This window comes from Neovison vison, chromosome 3 (assembly GCF_020171115.1).
Source record: "Neovison vison isolate M4711 chromosome 3, ASM_NN_V1, whole genome shotgun sequence".
Taxonomy (NCBI): Eukaryota; Metazoa; Chordata; class Mammalia; order Carnivora; family Mustelidae; genus Neogale; species Neogale vison.
In genome coordinates, this window is record NC_058093.1 from 36,820,717 (window position 1) to 36,846,219 (window position 25,503).

A 25,503-nucleotide genomic window follows, 5' to 3' on the forward strand; every position below is an offset into this window, starting at 1 on the left:
CGGGAACTGGATTTTACAGGCAAAGAACCGACTCTGGCAAGAAACCGAATACGCCACAAAAAGGTCTGGGGAACCATATACCTTGGGTGGACAGTACCCTGTGGACTCCAGGTGACAGGCTTCTGAGGCACCTGCCCTCCCGTCCCGCCTCTGTGGCTCACTAGTTGGGGGTGGGTGGGGGTCCTCACTTTTTCTGATGCCGGACTGTTGCCTCCCTGAGAGGGAGCGGGGAGAAATGGTGCACCACTCAAACCTCTGTTAATCTCTACAGTTACAGGTGTATAAGGCACCAAGCGCAGCGCACCGCACAGCATCAGGAAATGTAGCCTGATACATTGTGGTGATACAGGGCATGAGGAGAGGCCCGGAATGGTGACCAGGAGGAGACTTTTCTCCCGTCCCTTCTCCTTGGAAACTCAATGGGCCACAGTGTGCGCGGCCAGCACTCCGTAGAGTGCTTCGCCCGTTGTGAAGTCATCCTGACTGAGAACGGGAGGGGCCCCCGTCCCTGCGCAGCCCAGGAACCTACGGTGCTGGCAGAGTGAGGGTGGCAGCGTTCTTTTCAGCGACGCTCCCTGGAGCCCCCGCCCGCCCCTACGAACAAGCAGGCAGGTGCGGGCACCCGCAGGGGCAGGGCGTGCTCCCCGGCCGCGCCTCGCCGAGTGGACGCCCCCCAGCCCGCCACGGGTCGCCCGTGTCGCAGACCACAAGCCCGAAGTCTGCAAGCCCAGCTCCGCGCCCTGGACGCTCGCGCATGCGCGCCGAAGCACAGCTGCTGTTTGGCTGTTTCCATGGCTACGAAGAGCGTTGACCAGGGGTCTGGGAAGGAGAAAATGAAGCTCAAGGGCCTCCTTCTCCGGTATTACCCGCCAGGTAGGGGCCGGACCTCCTCGGTGCTGGCGTGGGTGCTGGGCTCTGGCCTTGGGGGGCTCCGGGGCGGTGGAGGGTGCGGGAACTCGAGGGGTCGGCAGAGTCCCCTAGAGGGTGATCCATGTCGGGGACAGAGAGCCTGGCGATTCCCAACAGGTCCCCTCGCTCCTTTGGTTGCTGAACACTGTGACTCAAAACATTTAAAGTGATTTTTTTAGGAATTCTTTAAACTTTGAAGTTGCGGAGTTATAATGCTTTTCTGGCTAGTTAGGAATGGGGCGGATGGGGAGGGAGAGGTGGTGATCAGTGATGTCCCTAGAGATTGGTATCCGGAAGGGAAGGCACTGACAAGGAGCACATTGCTTTTTATTTTAAACAGAGCAGAACGATCAAGTCAAGATGTGTTGAGTATGAAAAGGAAAATGCATATGCAACAAAGCGTATTAATTGAGTGTCCGCATTCCAGACCAGGCTTATCAGTTGACCAAACACGTTTATTAAAGGCCTACCACCAGGTGCCCTGTGCCCCAGGGCTTTCAGCTTAAAGGTCACAGTCCTTGATTCCAGTGAGCTGAGGAATTTCAAAATACACCCACAGAACCCTGTAGTTTAGAGTGGGACAAACTTGTCTAGTTGTCTTGTTTCACAGGTGAGGACATGGTCACCTTTGAAGAATGAGTGAAGACCACTGGTCACCCAGCTCATTAGGTACAGAAATAAGGGGAGAACTCTTGTTCCAATTCAGAGCTCACTTTAAAAATAAGAATAGGGGCGCCTGGGTGGCTCAGTGGGTTAAGTGTCTGCCTTGGGCTCAGGTCATGATCCCAGGGTCCTGCGATGGAGCCCCTCATGGGGCTCTCTGCTCAGCGGGGAGCCTGCTTCTCCCTCTCCCTCTGCCTGCCGCTTCCCCTGCTTGTGCGCTCTTTCTCTCTCTCAAACAAATAAATTTTAAAAATCATTAAAAAATAAATAAAAATAAGAAGAATATAAAATTAAAAAGTCTACAAAACTTGCCACAAAGCAGTAGATGACCAAATATCCTTGCGGGATGAGAAGACTGGGCTTCCCTGCAACAGGAGGCCTGGCATTCACTCTCACCCATGTGAAGTTAACATTTGTAGTAAAATCATAACTCATTTCCTCCCTCAGAATTACAATTAAAATAACACAAAAAGGCCCTAGATGTGAGAGGTAGCACGTGGGAAATTGTAAATAGCTTGTTCTCTCGATGGATTCACAACTTTGGCTATGCTTGGTGTAGGCTGGGGCTGGTTCCCATAAATAGACGGGCATGTGAATGACTGGCTTTCATTCGTCCCTTTGCTGTGGAGTGTAGGTTAGGAAGATGAGCTCTGGGATCATAATATCTGGCTCTCACTGTATACAGATTTTGTAGCTTGGGCAATTTGTTTCAATCCATCAAGTCACATGTTGGTAACAACGCCCATCCTAACCTGTCTGTTGACCCTTTGCAGCTACTCCCCCATTTATCTCTTTCCCTTCAGAGGAAGCCTCCTTGGAAGAACAGCGTCCCTATTTCTTTTCTCTTCTGTCTTGGACTCACTCCTGTCGTGTTTTCACCCTCATGGCTCCCCTGAAACTGTGCTCTTCAAGATCCTCAGTGACCTCCAACATCACTCAACCCTCTGGCCCTCTCTGCCTCCTTCTTGTCCTGACCTGACAGCAGCATCTAATGCTTTTGACCACTCTGTCCCTTGGCTTCCAGGACACACTGGTTTTTAATCCCACTTTATTGTGGCTCCTTCTTCATCCCTCTTATTGGTGTCTCTTCCTTCTCATCTTAATGTTGGAGTGTCCCAGCACTCTGTCCTTGGACTTCTCTATCTATACTCATCGGTTAGGTGATCTCACTATTTTCTCTGTTTAAAAACCTGAGGGAGTAGTCCTGAATACCTCATGGCCTGCCTGATTATTCACTTGGATACGCAATGTATGTCTTCTGCTGGTTTTTTTTTTTTTTTTTTTTTTTCTTAGCTCTATCTCAGGGCAACGTACCACAGTTTTACCTATGAATTTCACCTGGTCACCCAAACTTAAAAGAAAAGCTTCCTGAGGTCCTGGACTTCATCTATTTTGTTTATTAGTGCATTTCTAGCACTTAGAGTAGATGGAGATAGGTCAATAAAGATGAGCTCACATATTTGTTGAGTAAACAAGTTTAATAAGATAAGGTGTGTTGAGTAGAATGCTTTCAGCTCCTTTTGAAGTGGGAATAGGTGAGACAGATGATCTGTAAGATTCACTCCAGCTCTGAAAGTCCAGGATTCCAATGGCAATCTCCCATTCAAGAAGGCTTTGGACTTAAACTTGCAATTATTGCCTTAATGATTATCTTCTAATGAAGTCATATCACTTAGCATGTTAGATACTTAATTTCTGAATTCCAGTCTTTGGTGAGCCATGCATTATATGCAAGTTTCCAAGGTACTACTGAATAGCAGGTGGGTGTTGAAATAACATTATCAAGGAGGAAAAAAAATCACTCACCACTGAATCATTCTTGTGTTACCTTTATCCCTTCTGCAATTTGGTATAATCTCTTAGTCCCCAGATTTCAGTCCTCCTACTTTCTTTTCAATAACATATGGGTCAGGAGCATTCCACCGTTGGCATCCATGGAATTTGTCCCTCTCCCTCCTAAAAGTACATGGCAGTAATATGGCTAATCAAGCATGGACATTCTCTTTTTATCTCATTCATTAATTCATAAGCTCTTCACGAAGAGTAGGTGTTGCATACGTGCTTTTCAACTGACTCAGGCATGACAGTCTTTGTCTTTTACTTCTTGTGTGTAGGCCCCTAGTGTTTTGGGCCATGAGAAGGAGTTAAGTAAACATTAATTAGACTCATTAATATTCTGAGCACTCTAAGGGTCTTTGTTGGTTGAATGTGATCGGAGTAAGGAACACTCACATCTTTTGAAGCTTAGTCTTATAGTACATTGCGGAATTTGCGGGGGAGAAGTTTCTTAAGTGTTCTTGGGAATCCTACCTACTGCACAAAAATTCATGGAGAACATTAAGAAACTGTGGGCAACGATCACTGAAGAACAACATGTACTCCTGGGAGCACCTTTGTCTGTTTTCTGCTTGCGTTCTTCACTATGCACGATCCAGCTTCTGCCTCAATACTGCAGCTCAGTGGTCATGGGGAGGGTGAGCATTTGACCTTGAAGTTTTTTAACAGCAGAACCGTCCAATGCACAGGTTTCAGATTTTGCACTTTGTTTTCTAAATCCATCTGTATAGTAACCCAGCTAATATTTAGTAGTTGACTTTAAAGACTTTCAACATTTTTTATTTTATAAGAAACAAGATAACTGTGAAAAAAAGAATGCAGTATTTTGTGAATTTGCTAAAATTATTTAGTGCATCTCCTTAGAATAATGCTAACTCTTTCCAACCTTTCTCTGAGTTACAGGTTAAGATTATATAATTTACCCACTGTTTACACATCGTTTATTTACTCAACTATTTATCAAATGCCTACTTTCCTTAAGAATAAATAGTGCATATTGAGTACTCATATATAATGCAAAATACTTAAAATTACAGAACAGAAAGGAAGCAGTCCTTAATGATAGTGATACCTTAGGCTGATAGAAACTTCGTATGTTATTTGAGTTTTCAAATAACCTTATGGAGATCTTGATCTTGATCTTTAGGAGCTTATATGTTAATAATGTTAATCTCTATCATTTCTCTCCCTTTTCCTCCATGTTCTAATTTTTCTTTCTCTTTTTTTTCTATCTTAAGAGTAATATTTACTTTTAACAAAATTCTGAAAAATACATAAAAGGATGACTAAGAGCATGCTCAACCCACTGAAGGTATGATGGCTTTTTTTTCTTCTTTAAAGATTTTATTTATTTATTTGACAGAGGGGAGGGATCACAAGTAGGCAGAGAGGCAGGCTGAGGAGGCGGGGGAAGCGGGGGAAGCAGGCTTCCCCGCTGAGCAGAGAGCCCAATGCAGGGCTTGATCTCAGGACCCTGAGATCATGACCTGAGCCAAAGGCAGAGGCTTAACCCACTGAGCCACCCAGGCGCCCTGATATGATGGCTTCTTGAAGGGAGCCACCTGACATATCTACCACCAGTAAGAACTCCTATTTCTTCAATCTGGCTAGTATTTAGTATTATCAGTCTTTGCCATCTATGCAATTCTGATGAGTAAAAATTATATCTCTTTTTGTATTTTGTATTTCTTTTCCCAGTTAAAATATGGGGGATATTTTATTTTTGTCTATTCATTGACCATTGTCGCTCTCTGTTTGCAAACTGGCCTTTCCTGCCTTTTGTCCATTTTCTTTTTAAAAATCATTTTTAGGCTTCTTTATAGTAAGTTCTTGAAGCTTTGTATTTATAGTTGAAATTTTTTTGCTGATTATCATTTATCTTTAACTTTGTGGTATCTTCTCCTGTATAGAAGTTTCAATTTATTTCAGACAAAGGCATCTTTTTTTTTTTTTTTTCTTTTTTAGGTGTTGAGTTTCACATCATGCTTAAAAAGGCGATTGCTGGGCACCTGGATGGCTCAGTGGGTTAAGCCTCTGCCTTCGGCTCAGGTTGTGTGTGATCTCAGGGTCCTGGAATCGAGGCCCACATCAGGCTCTCTGCTCAGCGGGGAGCCTGCTTCTCCTTCTCACTCTGCCTGCCTCTCCTTCTACTTGTGCTCTCTCTCTCTGTCAAATAAATAAATAAAATCTTTAAAAAAAAAAGCCAGTTTCTTACACTAAGTTGTAAATATATTATATTATTTTGACCATTTTGTTTTGTTTTTAATATTAAAATTTCAAATCAATCTAGAATATATTTTTGTATCTTGTGTGGTAGCAATCCAGTTTTATGAATTTTTCCAAAATCCAACTGATTATTATATCATTATTTATTGCATAATTTATTTTTCCCCATTAATTTCAAATATTACCTTCAGTTTATTTTTAAACTCCCATATATAAGTGATTCTTTTATGTTGATCTAAGTCACACTTATGTTGACTGAAGTCACACTTTTTTGTTTTACAGTTTGTTATAATATATGGTAAATTTTCAAATTCCAAAAAATAAAGTCATTATAATTACTTTAATTCATAGATTGATTTGACATATTTATAATATTACATTTTCTCATCTAGAAATGTGTGTCCTCATCACAAAAGAAAAAGTTTTCTTTTATGTCCCATAGTACAACTAGGCCTTGCACATTTCTTGTTAATTTTATATTTAAATGTTCAATGCAATTACAGATATGATCTTTCTTTACTTGAACCTTCCCTTGTCAATGCATCTAATTCTTACTACTTCCAATCTTCGCTTTTTGAGTTTTATTTATTTCTCTCTAAACCCTTTTAAATCTTTTCTAGAACACGCAACATATAAATAGGTTTTTAAAAAGATTTTCACAATGTTGTAATTTTTTGAAAAGGTTAGTTACAGTTGTTTGCCTGCTGTGTCCGGGTGCTCTGGTCATTAAAAGCACCTGGAGTGATTTTTTGGTTCTAAAACCTTATACTTCATTACACAACAGCTGCTTGGGTTTACCTACTTAAGTTGTGCCAAATCCGTGCAGCGTGACTGTGTTGAGATGAATTCCTCCCAAGAGTGCAGTTGTGCTGTCCTGTGAGTGGTGATGTCTGACCCTGGGAAATAAGCTCTGTAGGAGAAGCAGGATTGAGGGGGAAGATCCAGGACTTATTTGAGGTACTGGTGAGATACATACGCATCTAAGAACGCAGAAGTCTAGACAGGAGAATTACAACTGGTTATTGTTGGCAATGTAATCAGAGCCATGGGTACGGGTGAATTTATACAGACAAAAAAAATGTAAAGTGAAGAGAGAATTCCTAGAGCCAAACCCTAATCTAAATCAGTAAAGGTCAGTCGTAAGAGGAGGAATCTGTAATCAGAGCCATGGGTATGGGTGAATTTATACAGACAAAAAAAATGTAAAGTGAAGAGAGAATTCCTAGACCCAAACCCTAATCTAAATCAGTATTTAAAGGTCAGTTGTAAGAGGAGGAATCTGTAAAGGAGAATGAAAAGTAACAAAGTAGAAAAAAGACAGATTTCATAAAAGCCAATGGATAATTGTATCTGAAGAAGGAGATTTGGTCATAGTGTTGATTTTTTGAAAGTCCGCGTGGTAACGATAAGGACTATCAGTTGCATTAAGCATTCTGGGGGTACTCATCCAATCATCTGTGAGTTAGCTCGTGTATTCAACAAGCTCTGTTTGAACAGTTCCTGTGCACCAGTTTCATGGTAGACACTAGGGATAAAGAGAAGACAGACCCAGGAGGGCATTGTCTGGTGAGTCAGATGTGGAGAGGTTGGAAAACAGAAGGATCATAAAGACAACGGGAAGGACAGACCCCTCCGAGGGAGAAATGAAGGCCAGAGAGGTGAAGGTGTAAATCCATTTGACAGTGTTGCTTGTACTTGAAACTGGCCAAATCATGTGATTACTGTGTGTAAATCATCACGACTCATTCCAAGGAGGATATCTTATACTTCCTCCTGGAAGTATAAAGAAGCATATGGTTTTCTTCTCAAAGATGTTATAGTCTCACCAGAGAGAGAGGGTATAGATGTAATTTAAGTAATATGAGGTGACTATGTGTCACAAGGCAGTGTTTGATTATTCACTAGATAATAAGAAATACTTAATACGTTTCTAGATGCCAGGGGATTTATTTATATATTATTTAATTTCAACCAGAAAAATGAAAGTATTATCTATAAATGAGAAGACTGAGGTATAAAGAGATTAGTAGTATCATGAAATAAGTAGTGACTTGAGCTGGAACTCAAACCTGGATCTGTGTGATGCCACATACATGCCTTTTCAACTCCACCTCATTCTATCTCAATGGTTCAGTGCTCTAGAACATAAATATGTGTTTGATGGAATTTCCTATTTTCTATTGATCTAAAATGCTTCTGGAATCACATCTGTTATATCAAATATATGATCTTAGAGGAGCAATTCTCACATTGTAGGGGACCCTTGGGGCTCTTGTGCCTTTTCAGTGGGGCCTCAAGGCCAAACCTCTTTCCATAGTAACAATAAGATACCACTTGGTTTTTTCACGATGTTGACATTTGCATTATTGGTTACAAAAGCACTGGGAAGTGAAATCTCTGAAAATTTAACTCCACGTCAGGAGGTGGCAACAAACTTTCATAGTGGTCATAGTATTCCTCACAAACTGGTGATAGGACAAAAACCCCCTCAGTTTCACTTAGGAATGTCCTTGATGAAGTGGTAAAACTTAATAACATAGTCAAATACTGACCGGGGAGTACTCGCCTTCTGCCTGATGAAATAGGAAGTTCTCATTAAGCACTTCTGCTGCACAGAGATGTTTGATAGTTGTTTTGAGGAAAACACTTGTATGGTCATGTGAATGAGATGAACCAGCCATTTTCTTCATGGAACACCAGTTGTACTTGAAAGACTGAAAAACAAATGCGGCTTTCAAACTTGGACATTTGGAAGACATTTTGTTTGCAAATGAGCAAAGTGAGCCAGGAACTTTGAAGGCAAACTGTCAGCATTTCTTGCCAGTGATAAAATTTGAGCCTTCAGGCAAAAATGAGAATTTCAGAAAACTTGGATCTACCACCATGAGTTGGGCAGCATACTGACCCTGGAAGAGTTTTCTGATAATAGATATTGGTAGTGATATTAATAAATGTGATTTTTTGGGGGGATATTGTGTGATGATATATGTCAACATTTAGAAGATGTGTATAACTCAGTAAATGAATATTTTTCAGATGTCTGAGGCATGATCTGAATATTTTTCAGATATCTGATCAGATAAATCATACATGAATAAAAGATCCTTTGAAAGTGTGAGATAGACCAATGGATTTTAATATAACAGAATATGAAGGATTAATTGATGTGGTTTCAGATTCTATATTGCAACAAATCTTTAAGAATTACTAGTTATTAAGTTTTAATGTAGTATTAAGGAAGATTATCTACAATTACCTGGAAATGCAATTAAAATAATTTCTTATTTTCCAACTACATATCTGTGCATGACCAGATTTTTTCCCATATACTTCATCTGAAACTCTGTGTAGGAACCACTTGAATGCAGAAGCAGAGATGAGAATCCAACTGTCTTTCAATAAGTCAGATATTAAAGATATGTGCTAAAGTGTAAAATGATGCTATTCTTCTTATTTTATAAACTGTTATGTACCTTAGCATACTATGAATTTATTATTATTTTAAAGCAGTTTAATAAATAATTTAAACATTTCTCAATTTTAATATGGAAAATATTACAAAAACAAAAACTTTTTGGTGTCCTCAATAATTTAAAGAGTATAAAGTGGTCCTAAGGCCAAAACTTTTGAGATCCACTGGCCCATATTTATAGAGGTAGTACAGTAAAGTGGGTAAGAGACTCCCTTTATTTTTTTTCTCCTAATAAATTATCTCTCTGTTGTTCAGAATGAATATTATTCTATTGATCTGTCTTCAAGTTCACTGATTCTATCCTTTGTCATCTCCATTCTCTTACTGAACTTATTTAACAAGTTTTTCATTTTGCCCATTGAACTTTCTCATTCTATAATTCCCATTTAGTTTGTTTAAAAAAACTTTTATTTATCTGGGATTATTTTATTTTTTCATTTGTTTCACACGAATTTGTAAGTGGTTGTTTTTAAGTGTTTTCGACATCTCCTTTAAGGAGGTAGTCAGATAATCCCAGCATCAGATTATTTGTGTTTGTCGATCATCTTTCTCTGGTTCTTGGTGTGATGGGTGGTTTTTAAATTATATCCTGGGTATTGGGGTCTAGTGATTGTCTTTTCCTGTTTATTGTATCCTGGACATTTTGGTTCTTACATTAGGAGACTCTTGATCCTATCTGAATCTACTTTGACAGGCCTGTCACCATGTTTAGATTTAGCATAGAGGTTCTGTCTAGCTTGTGGGCTTCAGTTCCAATGGCAGCTTAAGTTTATGAGCCCTTGCAATGTTATTATGGTCTGCTTCATTTTTCTGGTGCTGCAATGTCTCCGGCTCAGTTCTAGCTGGTGCCACCTGCAGGGTAGAAGGTACTTCCCAATATGCCTGCTCTCACTGAATAACCTTCCAGGACAGTGTGGGGGACAAGACTCTAGTCCTGGTGACACCATTGGTTGAAAGGCAGGAAGAGACCATTTCGGTACCTGGTTGTAGAGTGGGGTCCAGGATATCCCAGGACTTCATTGTTGTCCCTTCTAAGGGTGGATAAGGCTGCCCACCAATGACTTGGTTGTGAAATGGGTTTTGAGTGATCCTGGGACTTCCCAGTGGCTGCTAGACAGATTGGATAGCCCCCTGGGGCCTCCGCTGAGGATGTTGAGGAGACCTGGGTCTTTGTGGCCAGGCTGCTGCAAGCAGAGCAGGTTACTGCTGGGGCCCAGCTTTGCAGGGGGACTGGGAAAGGATTTCTTTCCACTGGGGGATTAAACTGCCTAAGGATCCCCAATTATGGAGCAGTGTTTAGGGTTCCCCATTAGTTCTTTGTCTGACTTCCCTTTGTCTGGTCCTTTGGCCACAGAGAGCAAACTTTGCTATTACTTGGTTTTTGTTGTCTATGCTTTTTGGTGGTTCCAGGCAGCAAGTTGCTCTGGTTTCCAGTTTGGGGGTATATAGGAGATAAACAGAAAATCCAGGAAACTCATCACACTGTCATTGCTCAAGTCCTGAGACCTCTAGCCAGTCTACCCTCTATCCAACCTTCAATTATTTTAACATTGCTTGTTGAGTAATTTCAAGGGTGTGTAGCTGTATTTAGAGGAAGCACTAGGAAAAAGTGAGTTCACACTATCTTGTTTTAGAATCAGACATCACTGCACATGTTTTATGCAGAGAAATTCTAAAAATTAAAAAAACAAATGAAAAAAAATTATGGCAAAGTACATTAATTTTTGACATTGTTGTCATCCTAAGTGGTTTATAACATGTTTGTTTATTTTTATAGGAATTATGTTGGAATATGAAAAGAGTGGAGAATTGAGGACCAAATCCATAGATTTGCTCAACCTCAGTTCCAGGTAAACTAGCTACTCAGTGCAACCTGGGTTTCATATCCAGATTTTTTTTTTACTGGAAAATGCTGACCCAGGATGATGTGTGGATGAGCTGCATGAACTCAGATTGCTAGAACAATGTTCTAGTGGTGCTGTATTAATTCCTACTTGCTTCAGTGAGGTCCGCTTAAATGTCTTGCTGGGTGGGGAGGGGGTGGGAAAAGGGTAGTCAGTCTGCCCTTTTTTTCACCTTAAATAGACCTGTTTTTATTGTTTTTAATCTTTTAGTTTAGAATAGTTTTAGAAAACTGTGAAGACAGGAGTTCCCACATACCCCATGCCCTGAATCTCCTATTATTAACATCATACATTCGTGTGGTACATTGGTCTTTTTTTTTTTTCCCAATTTATTTATTTTCAGAAAAACAGTATTCATTATTTTTTTTCACGACACCCAGTGCCCCATGAAAGCCGTGCCCCCTATAATACCCACCACCTGGTACCCCAACCTCCCACCCCCCCCACCACTTCAAACCCCTCAGATTGTTTTTCAGAGTCCATAGTCTCTCATGGTTCACCTCCCCTTCCAATTTACCCAAAAGCACATACCCTCCCCAATGTCCATAACCCTACCCCCCTCTCCCAACCCCCTCCCCCCAGCAACCCACAGTTTGTTTCGTGAGATTAAGAGTCACTTATGGTTTGTCTCCCTCCCTATCCCATCTTGTTTCATGGATTCTTCTCCTACCCACTTAAGCCCCCATGTTGCATCACCACTTCCTCATATCAGGGAGATCATATGATAGTTGTCTTTCTCCGCTTGACTTATTTCGCTAAGCATGATACCCTCTAGTTCCATCCACATCATCGCAAATGGCAAGATTTCATTTCTTTTGATGGCTGCATAGTATTCCATTGTGTATATATACCACATCTTCTTTATCCATTCATCTGTTGATGGACATCTAGGTTCTTTCCATAGTTTGGCTATTGTGGACGTTGCTGCTATAAACATTCGGGTGCACGTGCCCCTTTGGATCACTACGTTTGTATCTTTAGGGTAAATACCCAGTAGTGCAATTGCTGGGTCATAGGGCAGTTCTATTTTCAACATTTTGAGGAACCTCCATGCTGTTTTCCAGAGTGGTTGTACCAGCTTGCATTCCCACCAACAGTGTAGGAGGGTTCCCCTTTCTCCACATCCTCGCCAGCATCTGTCATTTCCTGACTTGTTGATTTTAGCCATTCTGAATGGTGTGAGGTGATATCTCATGTGTTGGTACATTGGTCTTAACTAGTGAATCAGTACTGAAACATTCTTGCTAACTAAAGACCATATCTTATTCAATTTTCCTTGTTTTATTTTATTTTTTTTCTATTATCTCTTTCTTTTCCAAAATACCACATTACATTTCATTGTCAAGTCTCCCCAGGCTCCTCTTGGTGAATGATCTCTCAGACTTCCCTTCTTTTTGATGATCTTAACATTTTTGAGGAATACTGGTTATTAGAATTTTAAGAAGACAATGGAGCCTGTTACTTTCCTGGCAGATAAACAGCTCACAGGACTGATTGCATTCCGTCCTCCTTATTAACTGCCATGGGGCAGAGTTAGGAAATCCTTTTATGAGATCATACTGCCCAGAATTCATCCTCTTTAGGAAATCCTATGCAAAACTAAAAAAAAAAAAAGAAAAGAAAAGAAAGAAAGAGAGAGAGAGAGGAAAAGAGAGAGAGAAAGAAAGGAAAAAATAAATCAATTCTAGGCAAAATTCCACTTTGAGAAACAAAATCAGATTAGTGATTATCCTGCAGAAACCCATGTTCAGATAAAGTAAAGATAGTTTGAGTGGGAGAAAATTTTCAAATAGAACAAAAATACCATGAAGAACAAAAATACCACGATACCTGTTTCAGAGTTGTTGACCCAGAGAAATAAGGGATTTCCCATTGTGACTGTCCTCCTTTGTCATGATTATCGGGGAGGGGAACAGAAACTGATAGCCAAGGGACCTCTCACGTAACTGTAGTTAAATAGTAGATGAGTTGCTCTCGAGTTTTGAAATGAGCCCAAACAACATGGCTTCTCAGAACTGTGGCCACTAGAGAGGTCTGGAGCTTGTCTGCGGGTGAGGACAGGGAGTGGCTCGGGTGGTGATGGTTTACCTTGAGTCCTCTTCTTGTTCCAAGTGACCACACAAAGAAGGTATTCAATCGTTTGTTGTTTAACCAAAGAATAAATAGTGGCAAAGATAATGCCAATGAATTTCATATAGAAGTCATTGTTTTATCTATTTTCAGGGAAGGCAAGGTCTAAGATCAAGTCAGGATTGTCAGTTATTTTTGTAACTGGCACATGTTACTGATTATGCCAACGTGTAGAAAGTTCCTTTGTTAAACATTCATTTATTGAGTCTGTAATGAGGTTATCTGCACCTTCTACATGCAAACCTCTAGGTTAGGGTCAATAAGAAGCTATAAAAAATCTTAATCCCGACCTCAGTGAATGTGTTTTCCAGTTTGAGAAACAACTTGTACTGAGTGGGACATCATGTGAGTGGCACAGATTAATGTTTATATGAGAGAATAACTTTCAGCTAGAGAGGCAGAAAAATACAGATTTTATATTTAAAAAGGTATAGGTCCTTAGGATGCAGTAGTCATGCTTTGTAGTATATAAATGTCAAGTAAAAAAAAAAAGGTATGGATGTTACTTCTGGTTCTGTTCAAGAATTTAGAAGAATTCTGCACATAAAAATATTTGCACGATAGGGGAGTTACTATATTGGAAAAGAACAATTAGAATTCCACAGGCTTGGGATGTACAGATTAAATATCTGTACATCTGGTGAATATCTGGTGAATTTAGATCTTGCTGGGAAATCTGTTTTGATTTATAACAATGGCCAGAAACCTTCCCAAGAGGCATTATCATCTTAATTCTTAGGAAACTATAAGCCCTTGGACAACTGACTCTCTCGGAATTTATCAAAGTCATCATTATAAACTGCCTCTGATTCATTTCTGTTCTAAATATTCATTCTGATTCTGATACATTGTATTTCTTGAGAGCTGGGACTGTGTCTTTTACCCTCCCAGGGCCTAAGCAATAGTAGGATAAATGTCAGTGGGATGACTAGTCTTCCAGCTCAGTCCCTTACGTGGACGGGAGCTCAGGAACTGTTTATTTATGAAGAGGAGAGGCTTGCTTATCTGAGTTTGCATTTCTGAGAAGCAGCTGCTGAGACAGAGGTAGGAGAGGTAGGTGGGTTATTGAGAAGTGACATTTGCGACAGACAGCTGATAAAGCAGAATTTGGCATAAGGAGCCAAAATGACCTATTTTGGTTGCCTTTGTGGTTTATAGACATTATTCTTTGTCTTGAACAATTATTCCAGACTAGCAAAATTAATGAGCATTGCCATAGCTTATTTGAATATTGGGGGAAAGTTGAATTCATACTTCTCAGAGCAGCTTTTTTTTTTTTTTTTTTTTTTTTGGAGAACGATGCTATAGTCCATATGAAATATTAATCATCATCGTTCTTTGAATGTCCATTTTTGGTTAGGTACTTTCTCTTTCCTTAAAAAAATATTTAAAACTTAACCTTTCCAAACCTCAGTTTCTTCATCCCTGAAGTAATTATGATAAAAGCATTAAATTAGGGGGTTGTTTAAACAAGAGAGCATATACAATGAACAAAATAGAGTGGTTCCAGGAACATTCTGTACGGGTTCATTAAAGAGACAAAAAAAAAAAAAAAAAAAAACCCAAAAAAAACCAAAACAGGAAGAAAATAAAGAGCTCATGTGCAGAACCAATATGCACTTGGGCTTCTCAGGTGAGCAAATAATAATTTTTGCACAATTTCCACAGGAGAAGACGAAGTTCATGACGGTGCATTCTGAAGAACCTGAGCTACTTTTCTGCAGGCTCCATTTTACTGATTTGTATCTCCCACCTTCGAAATCTCCTAGTAAAGCTATGGTGTTTTGACATTTTGTAGATGTGCTTCATAACACAATGCAATTCTTCCTGCAATGCATGTCTATGCAAATTTTGGCATAGAAAAAAAGTAACTCTTTTCTTTTTTTTTTTTTTTGTGAATTTCAGCACTGATGTCAATGCCTTAGTAGAAGAAATACAAAAAGCAGAGCCTCTAATCACAGCTTCACGATCAGATCTAGTAAAGCTTTTAATACAGAGGTTACAAGATAAACTCAGACAGCACAGCAACCACAAATTTTATCTTTTTAAGGTAATGAGTGTTTTAAAAAATTAAATAGAAGAACTTCAATGAATTAGTTGGTATCCTACCAATTTGAGACAAAATACAGATTATATTTTCTCTTTCCCTCTATGCTTCACATATATTTGCTAAGACTAAGTCTCAACAGATGTTTGTTTATTGACTGACTGAATGAAATTCTAACGTTTATTTCTTGAGAAGTTAAAGAAAGATTTTTAATAAGTTTGGCTGTTCTTTACAGTGTTAAGCTTAAAGGATGACCATTAAGGTTGTCTTAAGCTATTGAAGAATTAGATTTTTTTCCAGTTGGACTAATACCAAGAAGTTGTATTTCACAGTACATCAATAACTTAATATTTTCTGCTTCCATGTGAACTAAACTATATTTCAGTAAATTATTTATTGATATGACTTCTATAATAATTTAAATGCAGTGCAAATGCACCTATTTTTTTTCTAATCAGCTTTTACTGGTTAAAGTAAAAATATCACAATTATAGTCAATTATTCAGGACATTTTTAGTTTTTCTTATTTATTTAACAATATTTAATAGTTTATTCTAGTATTGCTTCATATTACACTGGTTTTATTTTTATGATTTAAATAAAACTATAAGAAAATTTAATTATTATTTAGATAATTGACATATCCTATCTGAAAGAAAATATTCATTCTTTTGTAGGCATCCCTTCACTGTATTATTGAAAGATTAAGAAATTATTCGTATGATACTGCTTTGTTCCAGCAGGTGGCACTGTTTAACTCCAAATATGAGCACTATAACTCAAGCCCTTGTAATTTATCCTCCAAAGGGAATATTTTTGATAGGGAAAGGGGACAGTATTAATAATTATACTCCTGCAGTAGAAATAACTGGGTCTGGCCCAGCCTTGGCAATCACTTATCTATAAACACACTATCCAATTTATGTATGTTCATTTGATAAATATTAAGCATCTACCATGTGCTTGACAATGTGGAAATTGAAAGATAAATAAAATAATACATATCTTGACTCTAGAAATGTTTAGGAGTCCAAAAGTAATAACAAATTGTAAAGTCTATATTTAAAACATATTTGGTATATTTCCTCTCTATACTATTCATGCATATTTACAAAACCATGTGCAGTATTTATTTACTTATTTTCTTTTTTTTTAAAGATTTTATTTATTTGGTTGGCAGAAAGGGACATAGAGAGAGAGGAAACACAAGCAGGGGGAGTGGGAGAGAGAGAAGCAAGTTTCTCGCTGAGCAGGGAGCCCAATCTGGGGCTTGATCCCAGCACTCCCACACCCTGGGTCCATGACCTGAGCCCAAGGCAGAGGCTTAACCACTGAGCCACCAGGGCCCCCATGTGTAGTATTTAAAAGAAAATATTATAAATTAGTGCTTTTTGATATCTTATTTAATATCAGTAATTTATCTTAAAATCAAATTCATGGAAAACACAGATTTAATTATGTTTTTGGAATTATTTGTAACTATCAAATGTCTTAATGGTCTTAATGGTAGAAGACACAATGTATTTTTTTCATATTTGTTCAGATAGTGACTATTGTCCGTTTATTTATAATTAAGACAAACTTGAATGTCTTCATTAGTTTGAAGTTAAAATTAATGAGTTAAACTTAATTTTTTTCATTTTAAACCAAATTGTGATTTCTTTCATTGAAGGTTCTCAGAGCACATATACTGCCATTGACTAATGTTGCACTTAATAAATCAGGCTCATGGTAAGTTTCTCAAATTTATTTATTTAAAATTTAAAAATTTTAGTTTATTTGACTATTTTATTTATTTATTTGGGAGACAGCAAGAGAGAGCATGAGCAGAGTGTGGGGGGGAGGGCAGAAGGAGAAGGATAAGCAGACTCTCCCTGGAGTGAGAAGCCTGATGTAGGGATCAGTTCCAGGACCCCGGATCATTACTTGAGTTGAAGGCAGATGATGGTTAACCAACTGAGCCATCCAGGTGCCTCTAAAATTTTAAAATTTTTGAATGAAAAAAATTTATTAAAGAAATTATTAGAATATGTCTTATAGCGGTTTTAGTTTTATAGCAAAATTGAGCAAAAGGTACAGAGATTTGCCATGTACACCTGGTCCCCAAACACCCTCAGATTCCCTCTTTGCCGGCCCTACATTGACGAACTCATCATTATCACCCAAAGCTCATAGTTTGCATTAGGGGTCACTCTGGCTTTCGTCCATTCTAGGGGTTGATGGATGTGTTACGACAGGGATCCCCCATTAAGACATCACACAGAGCAGTTTCTCTGCCCTGAGAATCCTCTGTGTGCCACCTCTTTATTTCTATATTTCCATTTCTAGTCTTTATTTCTAATTTTTAACAGCCAAGGAATAGAAATTTCTTTTTTTAAATTAAACTTGTAGATAGTTAAGGTGACATAATTTGACATACATATATACAGAGTAAAGTAATTGTTACAGTTGAGCTAATTAACATTATCTCCTCACAATTACCACTTTTTTGCGTGTGTGAAGGAAGCACTTGAAATGTATTCTTTTAGCATCTTTCCAGTATTCAATCCAATATTATTAACTACAGTCTTTATGCCTGTGCATTGCATCTCTAGCCTTATTCATCGCACATAACTGCAACGTTATACCCTTTGACCAACGCGTCTCCATTTCTCCCACTCCCCGCCCCTGGTGACTACTGTTTTGTTCTATGCTTCTATGAATTTGACTTTTTTTTTTTTAGATTCCACATATAAGTGAGATCAGACAATATTTGTCTTTCTGTGTCTGGCTTATTTTATTTAGCATAATGTCCTCTAAGTTCATCCATGTTGTAGTAAATGGCAGCATTTCCTTCTTTCTCATGGCTGAATAATATTCCATTCATTTCTTGATGGACATTTATGTTGTTTCCATATCTTGGCTACTGTGAACAATGCTGCAAAGAACATGAGGATGCAGGTAGCTCAATGAGATTCCGATTTCATTTTTTGGATACACATCCAGAAGCGAGATTGCTGGATCATATGGTAGTTCTATTTTTAATTTTTTTTGGAACCACCATCCTGTCTTCCATCACGAACGTACTAATACATCCCTGAAGAAGCTGTGAGGAGATGCCTAGAAAGGAATCATACACTGTCTTGTCAGCCCTTTCATTTATTTGAGTTTCAATGTCAGGATTTGTGTTCAACTTTTATCTTAATCATTTGGCGTAGAGACTGGCTTTCTAATTTTGTGCATTTTTTTTCCTGTGTCTCTGTGTCGGGGAAGTATATTTCCTAATGGAATATTTAAGGAGTAACTGAGATACTATTATTTTACTTTAAAATTTGAGAGGCCGACATGCTAATTATTCCTGTAGTAGGATAGTCATGTGAGAGGATTGCAAATCTTAAGCAAATGTTCATTGAACACTTACTACTGTGCCAGTCATGTTCCAGGTCGTGGGGTCTCCAGCAGTAAGCCAGATGGGTGGAAGAACTAGCATCTGTAAAAAAGGAAAAACAAAAATGAGTTCTTCAGAGATAAGCAAAAAAGCCAACATGGCAGCTCAGGGTGTGCTTTGGGGCAAAGTTGAAGTCCCAGAGATGGCCAGTACTGCGGGCCTTATTGGTCATGAGCAGAATTTGGATTTTCTTCTAGATTGCAAGGAAGCCATCTAAGGAAGTTTAAAAAAAAATAACTCCAATTTCAGTGTGGAAAACAGACTTGTAAGGACCAAGTACCAGCCAAGACCCATTAGAAGATGGCTTCATTTGTTGAGGCAAGAGATGGAGGCAATGGAGCCTGGTGAGAAGTAGCCACACTAGGGATGTATTTTGAGATTAGGCTAACAGGATTTACTAATAGATTGTGTGTGGGATGTGAGGGAATTAAAGGAATCAAAGATGGTGCTCATATTTTATGGTGGGACCAATGGGAAGAATGATTCTGTTTATTGAAATATGTTAGAATTTCAGAAAACATTATGATTAATGCTTTAGTTATTAACTATTTATAAGAATGATTATTTTTTTAAAAGATTTTATTTATTTGACTCAGAGAGAGACACTGAAAGGGAACACAAGCAGAGTGAGTGGGAGAGAGAGAAGCAGGCTCCCTGCTGAGCAGAGAGCCCTATGCAGAGCTGAACACCAGAACCCTAGGATCATGACCTGAGCCGAAGGCAGAGGCTTAACCGACTGAGCCACCCAGGCACCCCTGACAGGATTATTCTTTATTTTATTTAGTGACTCCTTTTTGAGTTAGGGATAATTAGAAAGTTTCTAATCCAAGGATTTAGATATTGAGATATTGTTCCCAATTTACTTGTTCTGCATCCACAATTTTCATTGTAAAAACCAAGATAAATGGGCTTACAATATTGCAGGTAAAAAAAAAATGAGGACAAACACCCTGCTATTGTCACTTTGTGATTCATTTATATCCCTTGTGTTAGCTTTATCACAGGAAGCTATGATCGGACATGTAAAGTCTGGGACACTGCTTCTGGAGAGGAACTTCACACCCTGGAGGGGCACAGGAATGTAGTCTACGCCATAGCATTCAACAATCCATACGGGTACAGAGACATTCACTCATTCACTTATGCCTTTTTAATCCATTAATTTGTTTGTTCTTCTCCCCCTACGTGGAAAAAGAGAACTAAAATTTGCCAAATGCCTGATGTGTGCATTGAAAGCTTTCTAAATACCTTCTCCAGTGCTTAAAGGGGTTTTGGGACAAGTATTAGCGTTCTCATATAAAGTATATAAAGTTCAAGTACCCTTCCCAGGATCACATAGTAAACAGAAGAGCGAGAGTCCAAGTTCACGCAGAGCTCAGTCTCTTCCCTTCAGAGTTCTCTGACAGGCAGTTCCTACGGATGGTTATAGCAATGGCATCTAGAGACTCTGACATACCCACATGGCACAGTTTACCTTGTTTAAAAGTTAACTTACCATCTTTACCAGGGAAAAAATGTGTACAGTAACATGATACATAACAGTACAAAATATAATTGCATTTCCAACCAATCTCTAGTTACCTGATTGAACAGATTAACTTAGTTCTCTAGCTCTCCTGCTCCCTGAATGCTTGCAACAACTGCGCCACCCACTGGCATGCCCAGCTTCTTGTCCCACTGGTTAGGCAACCTACCAAGAGTTAGTTGTGTTTGCCCATCAGTCAGCTTATGTTGGCTGTGCTTTCAGTTGTAATTATGGTATTTATTTGAGCATTGCTTTAACTAATGAAATATGAATATGAAAAGCTTTTGTTTTTTTGTGAAAAAATAGATAAGGCAAATCTTGGAAAAAATTACTACTGAATGAAGTTGTAGATGATATCAATGCAAAAATTAGAAAGCACATTGAAACATTTAGAAAACCTTTGCATTCAGATTGTTCTGCAAGTATGTTTACATTCTTATCCCATTTTTAAGAAAAGAATTGGAAGTAGTAGAGATTGGATATGATTTCTGGAAGACACTTAATGAGCTCTAGTTAGCCAAAGAAAAGATCTTGGTCTTGCATATTTGAGTAAAAAATTTTAATGTGTGTCCTTTTCTTGATGACTCACCAACTTTTTCCATTCACCATGCTGTTTCAATAAATATAGGTATTATGATGACTAAAAAAAAACCAGCAAATAGTTTAAAAGTTAAGCGGAGAAAGATCCATGTGATTTCTCCTGGTAGAGGCTTTCAAGATGATGTGAGGCTCAAGCAGAAGCATGGAAAGTGGAAGACAGAGGGAAGGGAGAGGACATCCTGGGCGAGGGCACCTTGCAGCTCCGGAGGTTAGGCAGGACTCCGTCTGGCTCGCCCAGTGCCCCTGGCTCTCTAGTGGACATTTCCTGGTGAGAAACAAAAGTGGTCAAGATCAAAGTGTTCTGTATAGTTTGGACTCTGTTCTGGAGGACTGAGTTGTGATGAAAGCTTTGTGAACAAAGGAGGGACTCAATGAAAGTGCTATTCAGGAGGGCTGTCATGGCAGAGACAAGGGGCCAGAGGGTTTGGACTGGGAAGAAACAGGAGGCAAGGAGATTGGTTGGAGGCAGATAAAGTGGCAGATTCAAGAGATGATGAAAACAGCGTAAGATAGTGGCAAGGGCAATAATAAAAGGGAGTTTTATAAAAATTTGAGGCACTTAGAGTTGAAATTTTATACCATAAATATTAAACACTTGATATGTAGGTTGCTAATGTCATTACATCTCTTTAAAATGTAACACACTTTTAAAACATTAATTGTGATGGCACAGTCAAACCTAATTGGTACATTAAAATGATTAAATATTCCAATTGCATTACCAAAAACTTAACTATGATGTGATGCAGTTTTACATTGTAGGGAATGATAATTTTTATATCTTATTTCACCAACCTGTGGGAGAGAAAGATTTTATTGAAATTATAAATGATCATGTTTTACTTCTAGTATAATTTCTATTTTAATTGCAATGTTATTTAAAGCACTTTAAAAGTATAGTCTCTACAGTATATTACCATATCACATAAGGTCTACTTAGAAGATATGATATTTTTACATGCCTATCTGAGAACAAAGTTTTTGGGGGGATAGAGAGGTCAGGAACCCTTCAATTTTTGGTCCTTTTATTGGATTCTACCAAGACCCCCTGATGAAAAACTTTCTTGTCCAGTTATATAATTCAATCTTTATGTATGGATTAAAGCAGCATTTTCCAGGGCATTTTGGGGCATTGGGGTTTCAGCAGAATGAGTTCTAGATAACTACCAAAGAATGAGATGGAGTGTGTGTGTGTGAGAGAGAGAGAGAGAGAGAGAGAGAGAAAGAAAGAAAGAGAGGAGGGAAAGAGAGAGAGAGAGAAAGAGGTGAACTTCAGCCAGTTCAGTGTTTATGTGTTCTATACATTAGGTCAGGAGTAAGCTTTGACTCCACAAAGTAATTCTAAAAAAATATGTGATCAGTATTATCTTTTCTTATGTAGAGGCGTATGGATGTAGAGAGCAGAGTGTGACCAAACAGTAATTAACTGAGAAACAACAGCACTTGGGACAATGTGTTTGAGGGGCAGGAGGGATAGGAAATGGAGGGAAGGAGCAGAAAAAGAGCACACAGGGCCCTCAGCGTGTCTGAGCAGAAGTTGGTGGACACAGCAGCTGATGAGGAATGCCTAGACTGGATGGAGAGAGAGCCAGTGCAGACTTTGGGTTGACAACCAGCCTTGAGTGTAAGGAAGCTCTAGGTGGGTTGGGTGGGTGTTCTCCAGAAAAAAAAAAAATGTTCCTGGAGCATGGATAAAAAGGACCTCACTTATTTTATTTTATATCTTATTATTTTTTAAAGATTTTATTTATTTATTTGGCAGACAAGAGACCACAAGTAGGCCGAGAGGCAGGCAGAGAGAGAGAGGGGGAAGCAGGCTCCCTGTTGAGCAGAGAGCCGGATGCGGGGCTTGATCCCAGGACCCTGAGATCATGACCCGAGCTAAGGTAGATGCTTAAGCCACTGAGCCACCCAGGAACCCCCCTCATTTTCTTTAGAATCAGAGACCACAGAAACACTATATGGGTGGCCTAAGAGCAAAAGAGATATACAGAGCGTTGGTAGTTTGGACAAAATACGAATTCTGCAACTGTGCCAAGCACATAGAATTTGCTTTAGGATATGTATTTTGGGTCTTAAGACATTTTACACTTTTGAATGATGAACCTGCATTGCAATTGATGACCCAGTTGGATGAACATTTGGACAACTTGGTATAAAAGACAAGAGTCAATGGTAAAGGAAAAGATTTAGTTCTATGATGAAAGCCAAACAGGCCAACCTAGACTTACCTGTTGGTTGTTAATAGTAACTCTGCTCCCGGCATACACAGGAAGCCTCTTGTTTGCAAGGTACTGGTCTTCACCATATTTTCTCTCTAGACCCTCCCTCTTGTTCAAAGACCTTACAATTAGAGTAATATTAGCGTTATTTTCCCAAGGAGACACTAAGTTCTCAAAACCTTATCTAGTCATATGGTATAAATTAAATTATTTATATAGTTTCATTTTTTGAATTTAACATTATCCTTGTCAGTAGACCTGCTAATAGAATTTTTTGGTGTTCCTGCAACTCATACATTATTTAATTCTATTTGGTAAGAATTTTATAAACTAAATTTTGTACCATATTCATTTTGCTAATTTAAAAGCTTTTTGTAATCCCAAACATAAATTTATTACTTTTTAATGCAATATTTTAATGTAAAATATTTAAAATTAAACATATAAACTGATACTATTGAAAAATTAGACGCTAATTTTGTTGTCCACTGAAACAAATGCCAGATTGCTTTTTGTTTTAAAAACAAAGTAAATTCCTGACTAGATAAACCCATGTATTAATATCTCTTGTCTTAATTCAGTGTATGATATACTGTGCTTGAATTTTTTTTCAAAATCCATTTTTTTTTTTAAATCTTAGTGACAAAATTGCCACTGGGTCCTTCGATAAGACTTGTAAGCTATGGAGTGTAGAAACAGGAAAATGTTACCATACCTTTAGGGGTCACACAGCAGAAATAGTGAGTATATTTGTTTTATTGCATTTCCTTCCTTCCTTCCTTCCTTCCTTCCTTTCTTTTCTTTTCTTTTTTTAATAGACTTTATGTTTTAGAGCAGTTTTAGATTCACAGCAAAACTGAGTGGAAGATATAGTGGCTTCCCATATATTCTCTGCCCTGCCCCAAACATGTCCCATTATCAACAACCCACACCAAACTTGTACATTTGTTACAACTGATGGACCTACATCAATGCATCATTTTTATTTCTTTTTAGTAATCCATTATACAAGGAATAGTTCTACCTTTATGAATAATTTCCCAATTATATCTGGTATTTTCAGTTTGTATATATTTTATATGGAGGCATTAAAGTAATTTGTAAACTATCTGAGTTTTTATATCTTACAGTTGTTGTCAAAGACCCATATCCTACATTGACTAAGAAGATGTACAAAGTGATAATTGCATTTGAATACCATATCCAACCTCACTTTTTCTTTTTAAGTGACTTGCTTTTAAAGGACCGACTTAATGAGTGTTGATAAAATTCTTAGAATAGTTTTTAAAGTAACTTTTTTATATCATGTGAAATATTTAGCCTGGTTGTTTTCTGGATATCATTAGAACTCAAATTTGCATAAACAGTTTGCTACTCTAAATAGCTATCGCTTTTGGGAAGACCTTGCCCTTGGCCAATTCTGCGTTACATCCTATAACAATTAGTGAGTTAATTGGCACCCTATGGGAAAAATGATAGCATTTAAAAATAAACAGGCTGCTTATTTTAGGAGTAAAATTTATAATTATCATTCGGATTCATGGTGTATTCATCCAATAAGGGCTCATGCTATGTTTAATATTTTGCTAGACACTGGGGGATACTATAGTGCAAAATTATAACCGACCTGTTAATGACACTCAGTGTGCACAAAAGACAGTTTTGTGCTAATGTATAAGTCCTTTACATATATTAGCTTAGTTGCACCTCATCACTACCCTAAGAGCTAGAAATTTCCCCATTTTACAGTTGAAGATGCCAGGGCATAGAGAGAGTAAGTAACATGTCCAAACTCATGAGAAAAACATAATCCTCATTCTCATGCTCCCTTGGAATTCTGAAAAAGTTTTCTTTATATATAGTTCCAAGGAAGACTTTGATACTTTTCACAGTTAACAACATCAGTCCAATAATTATTTACTACCTATTGACTGTGTCGAGCCCTGGCCTGTGTGTTTGGCATACCAAATAGAATCACACATGGTTCCTGTCCTGCAGGGACTTTGTGGTTCGCTGGAGGGAGTAGAGGCATTAATAAATAAGTTCAGAGATGCACTGTAGTGTGCTAGAAGTTGGTGGGGGGTTTAGTGTGGTCACAAAGGGGACACCCTGATGGTGGGGATGATAAGCAAAGTATGTGCAGGTAGATAGCACATTCTCTGGGCAGTGAGAGCTGCACTGGCCAATGCCCAGAGGGGGTGTGCAACAGTGATGGGTGTTTTCAGCCTCAGATGACTCATGTGGCCAGAGAAGTATTTGCCAACCGTCCCCACCTGATAATGTACACAGAATAGGCCAATATAGCTGTGCACCACACTGGATGGGGGGTTGGAGGTTGTTCCCTGCTGCCATGGTCAGAAGTGCTGGCTGAGGATCTCTGGTGCTGCCCAGCTGCCTGGATTAAAGGTACCATGTCTTGGTGCACTTGCACCGCATTCGAAGCCATATCTCATGGTGAGCGTGATCAAAGTGAGGGAGGCTGGCAAGGCCGTTGTATTGATTCATATGTTGTGCTAAGGGATTTGTACTTGATCCTATGGAG

The 25,503-nt window shown here is 38.6% G+C and overlaps 1 protein-coding gene across 2 annotated transcripts in view; it reads left to right on the forward strand.

Annotated features, from left to right (window-relative positions):
• The first annotated feature begins 791 nt into the window (after window positions 1-791).
• Window positions 792-25,503, forward strand: part of DAW1 (dynein assembly factor with WD repeats 1) — a 43,129-nt gene continuing 18,417 nt past the window's right edge. Inside the window, exons 1-6 of one of the 2 annotated variants that reach the window (XM_044240867.1) lie at window positions 792-873; window positions 10,884-10,956; window positions 15,046-15,190; window positions 16,860-16,918; window positions 19,608-19,730; window positions 23,602-23,701. In XM_044240867.1, the coding sequence (XP_044096802.1) occupies window positions 792-873; window positions 10,884-10,956; window positions 15,046-15,190; window positions 16,860-16,918; window positions 19,608-19,730; window positions 23,602-23,701 (582 nt within the window). The remainder of the gene's footprint in view (window positions 874-10,883; window positions 10,957-15,045; window positions 15,191-16,859; window positions 16,919-19,607; window positions 19,731-23,601; window positions 23,702-25,503) is intronic. The other variant, XM_044240868.1, reaches the window with a different exon arrangement.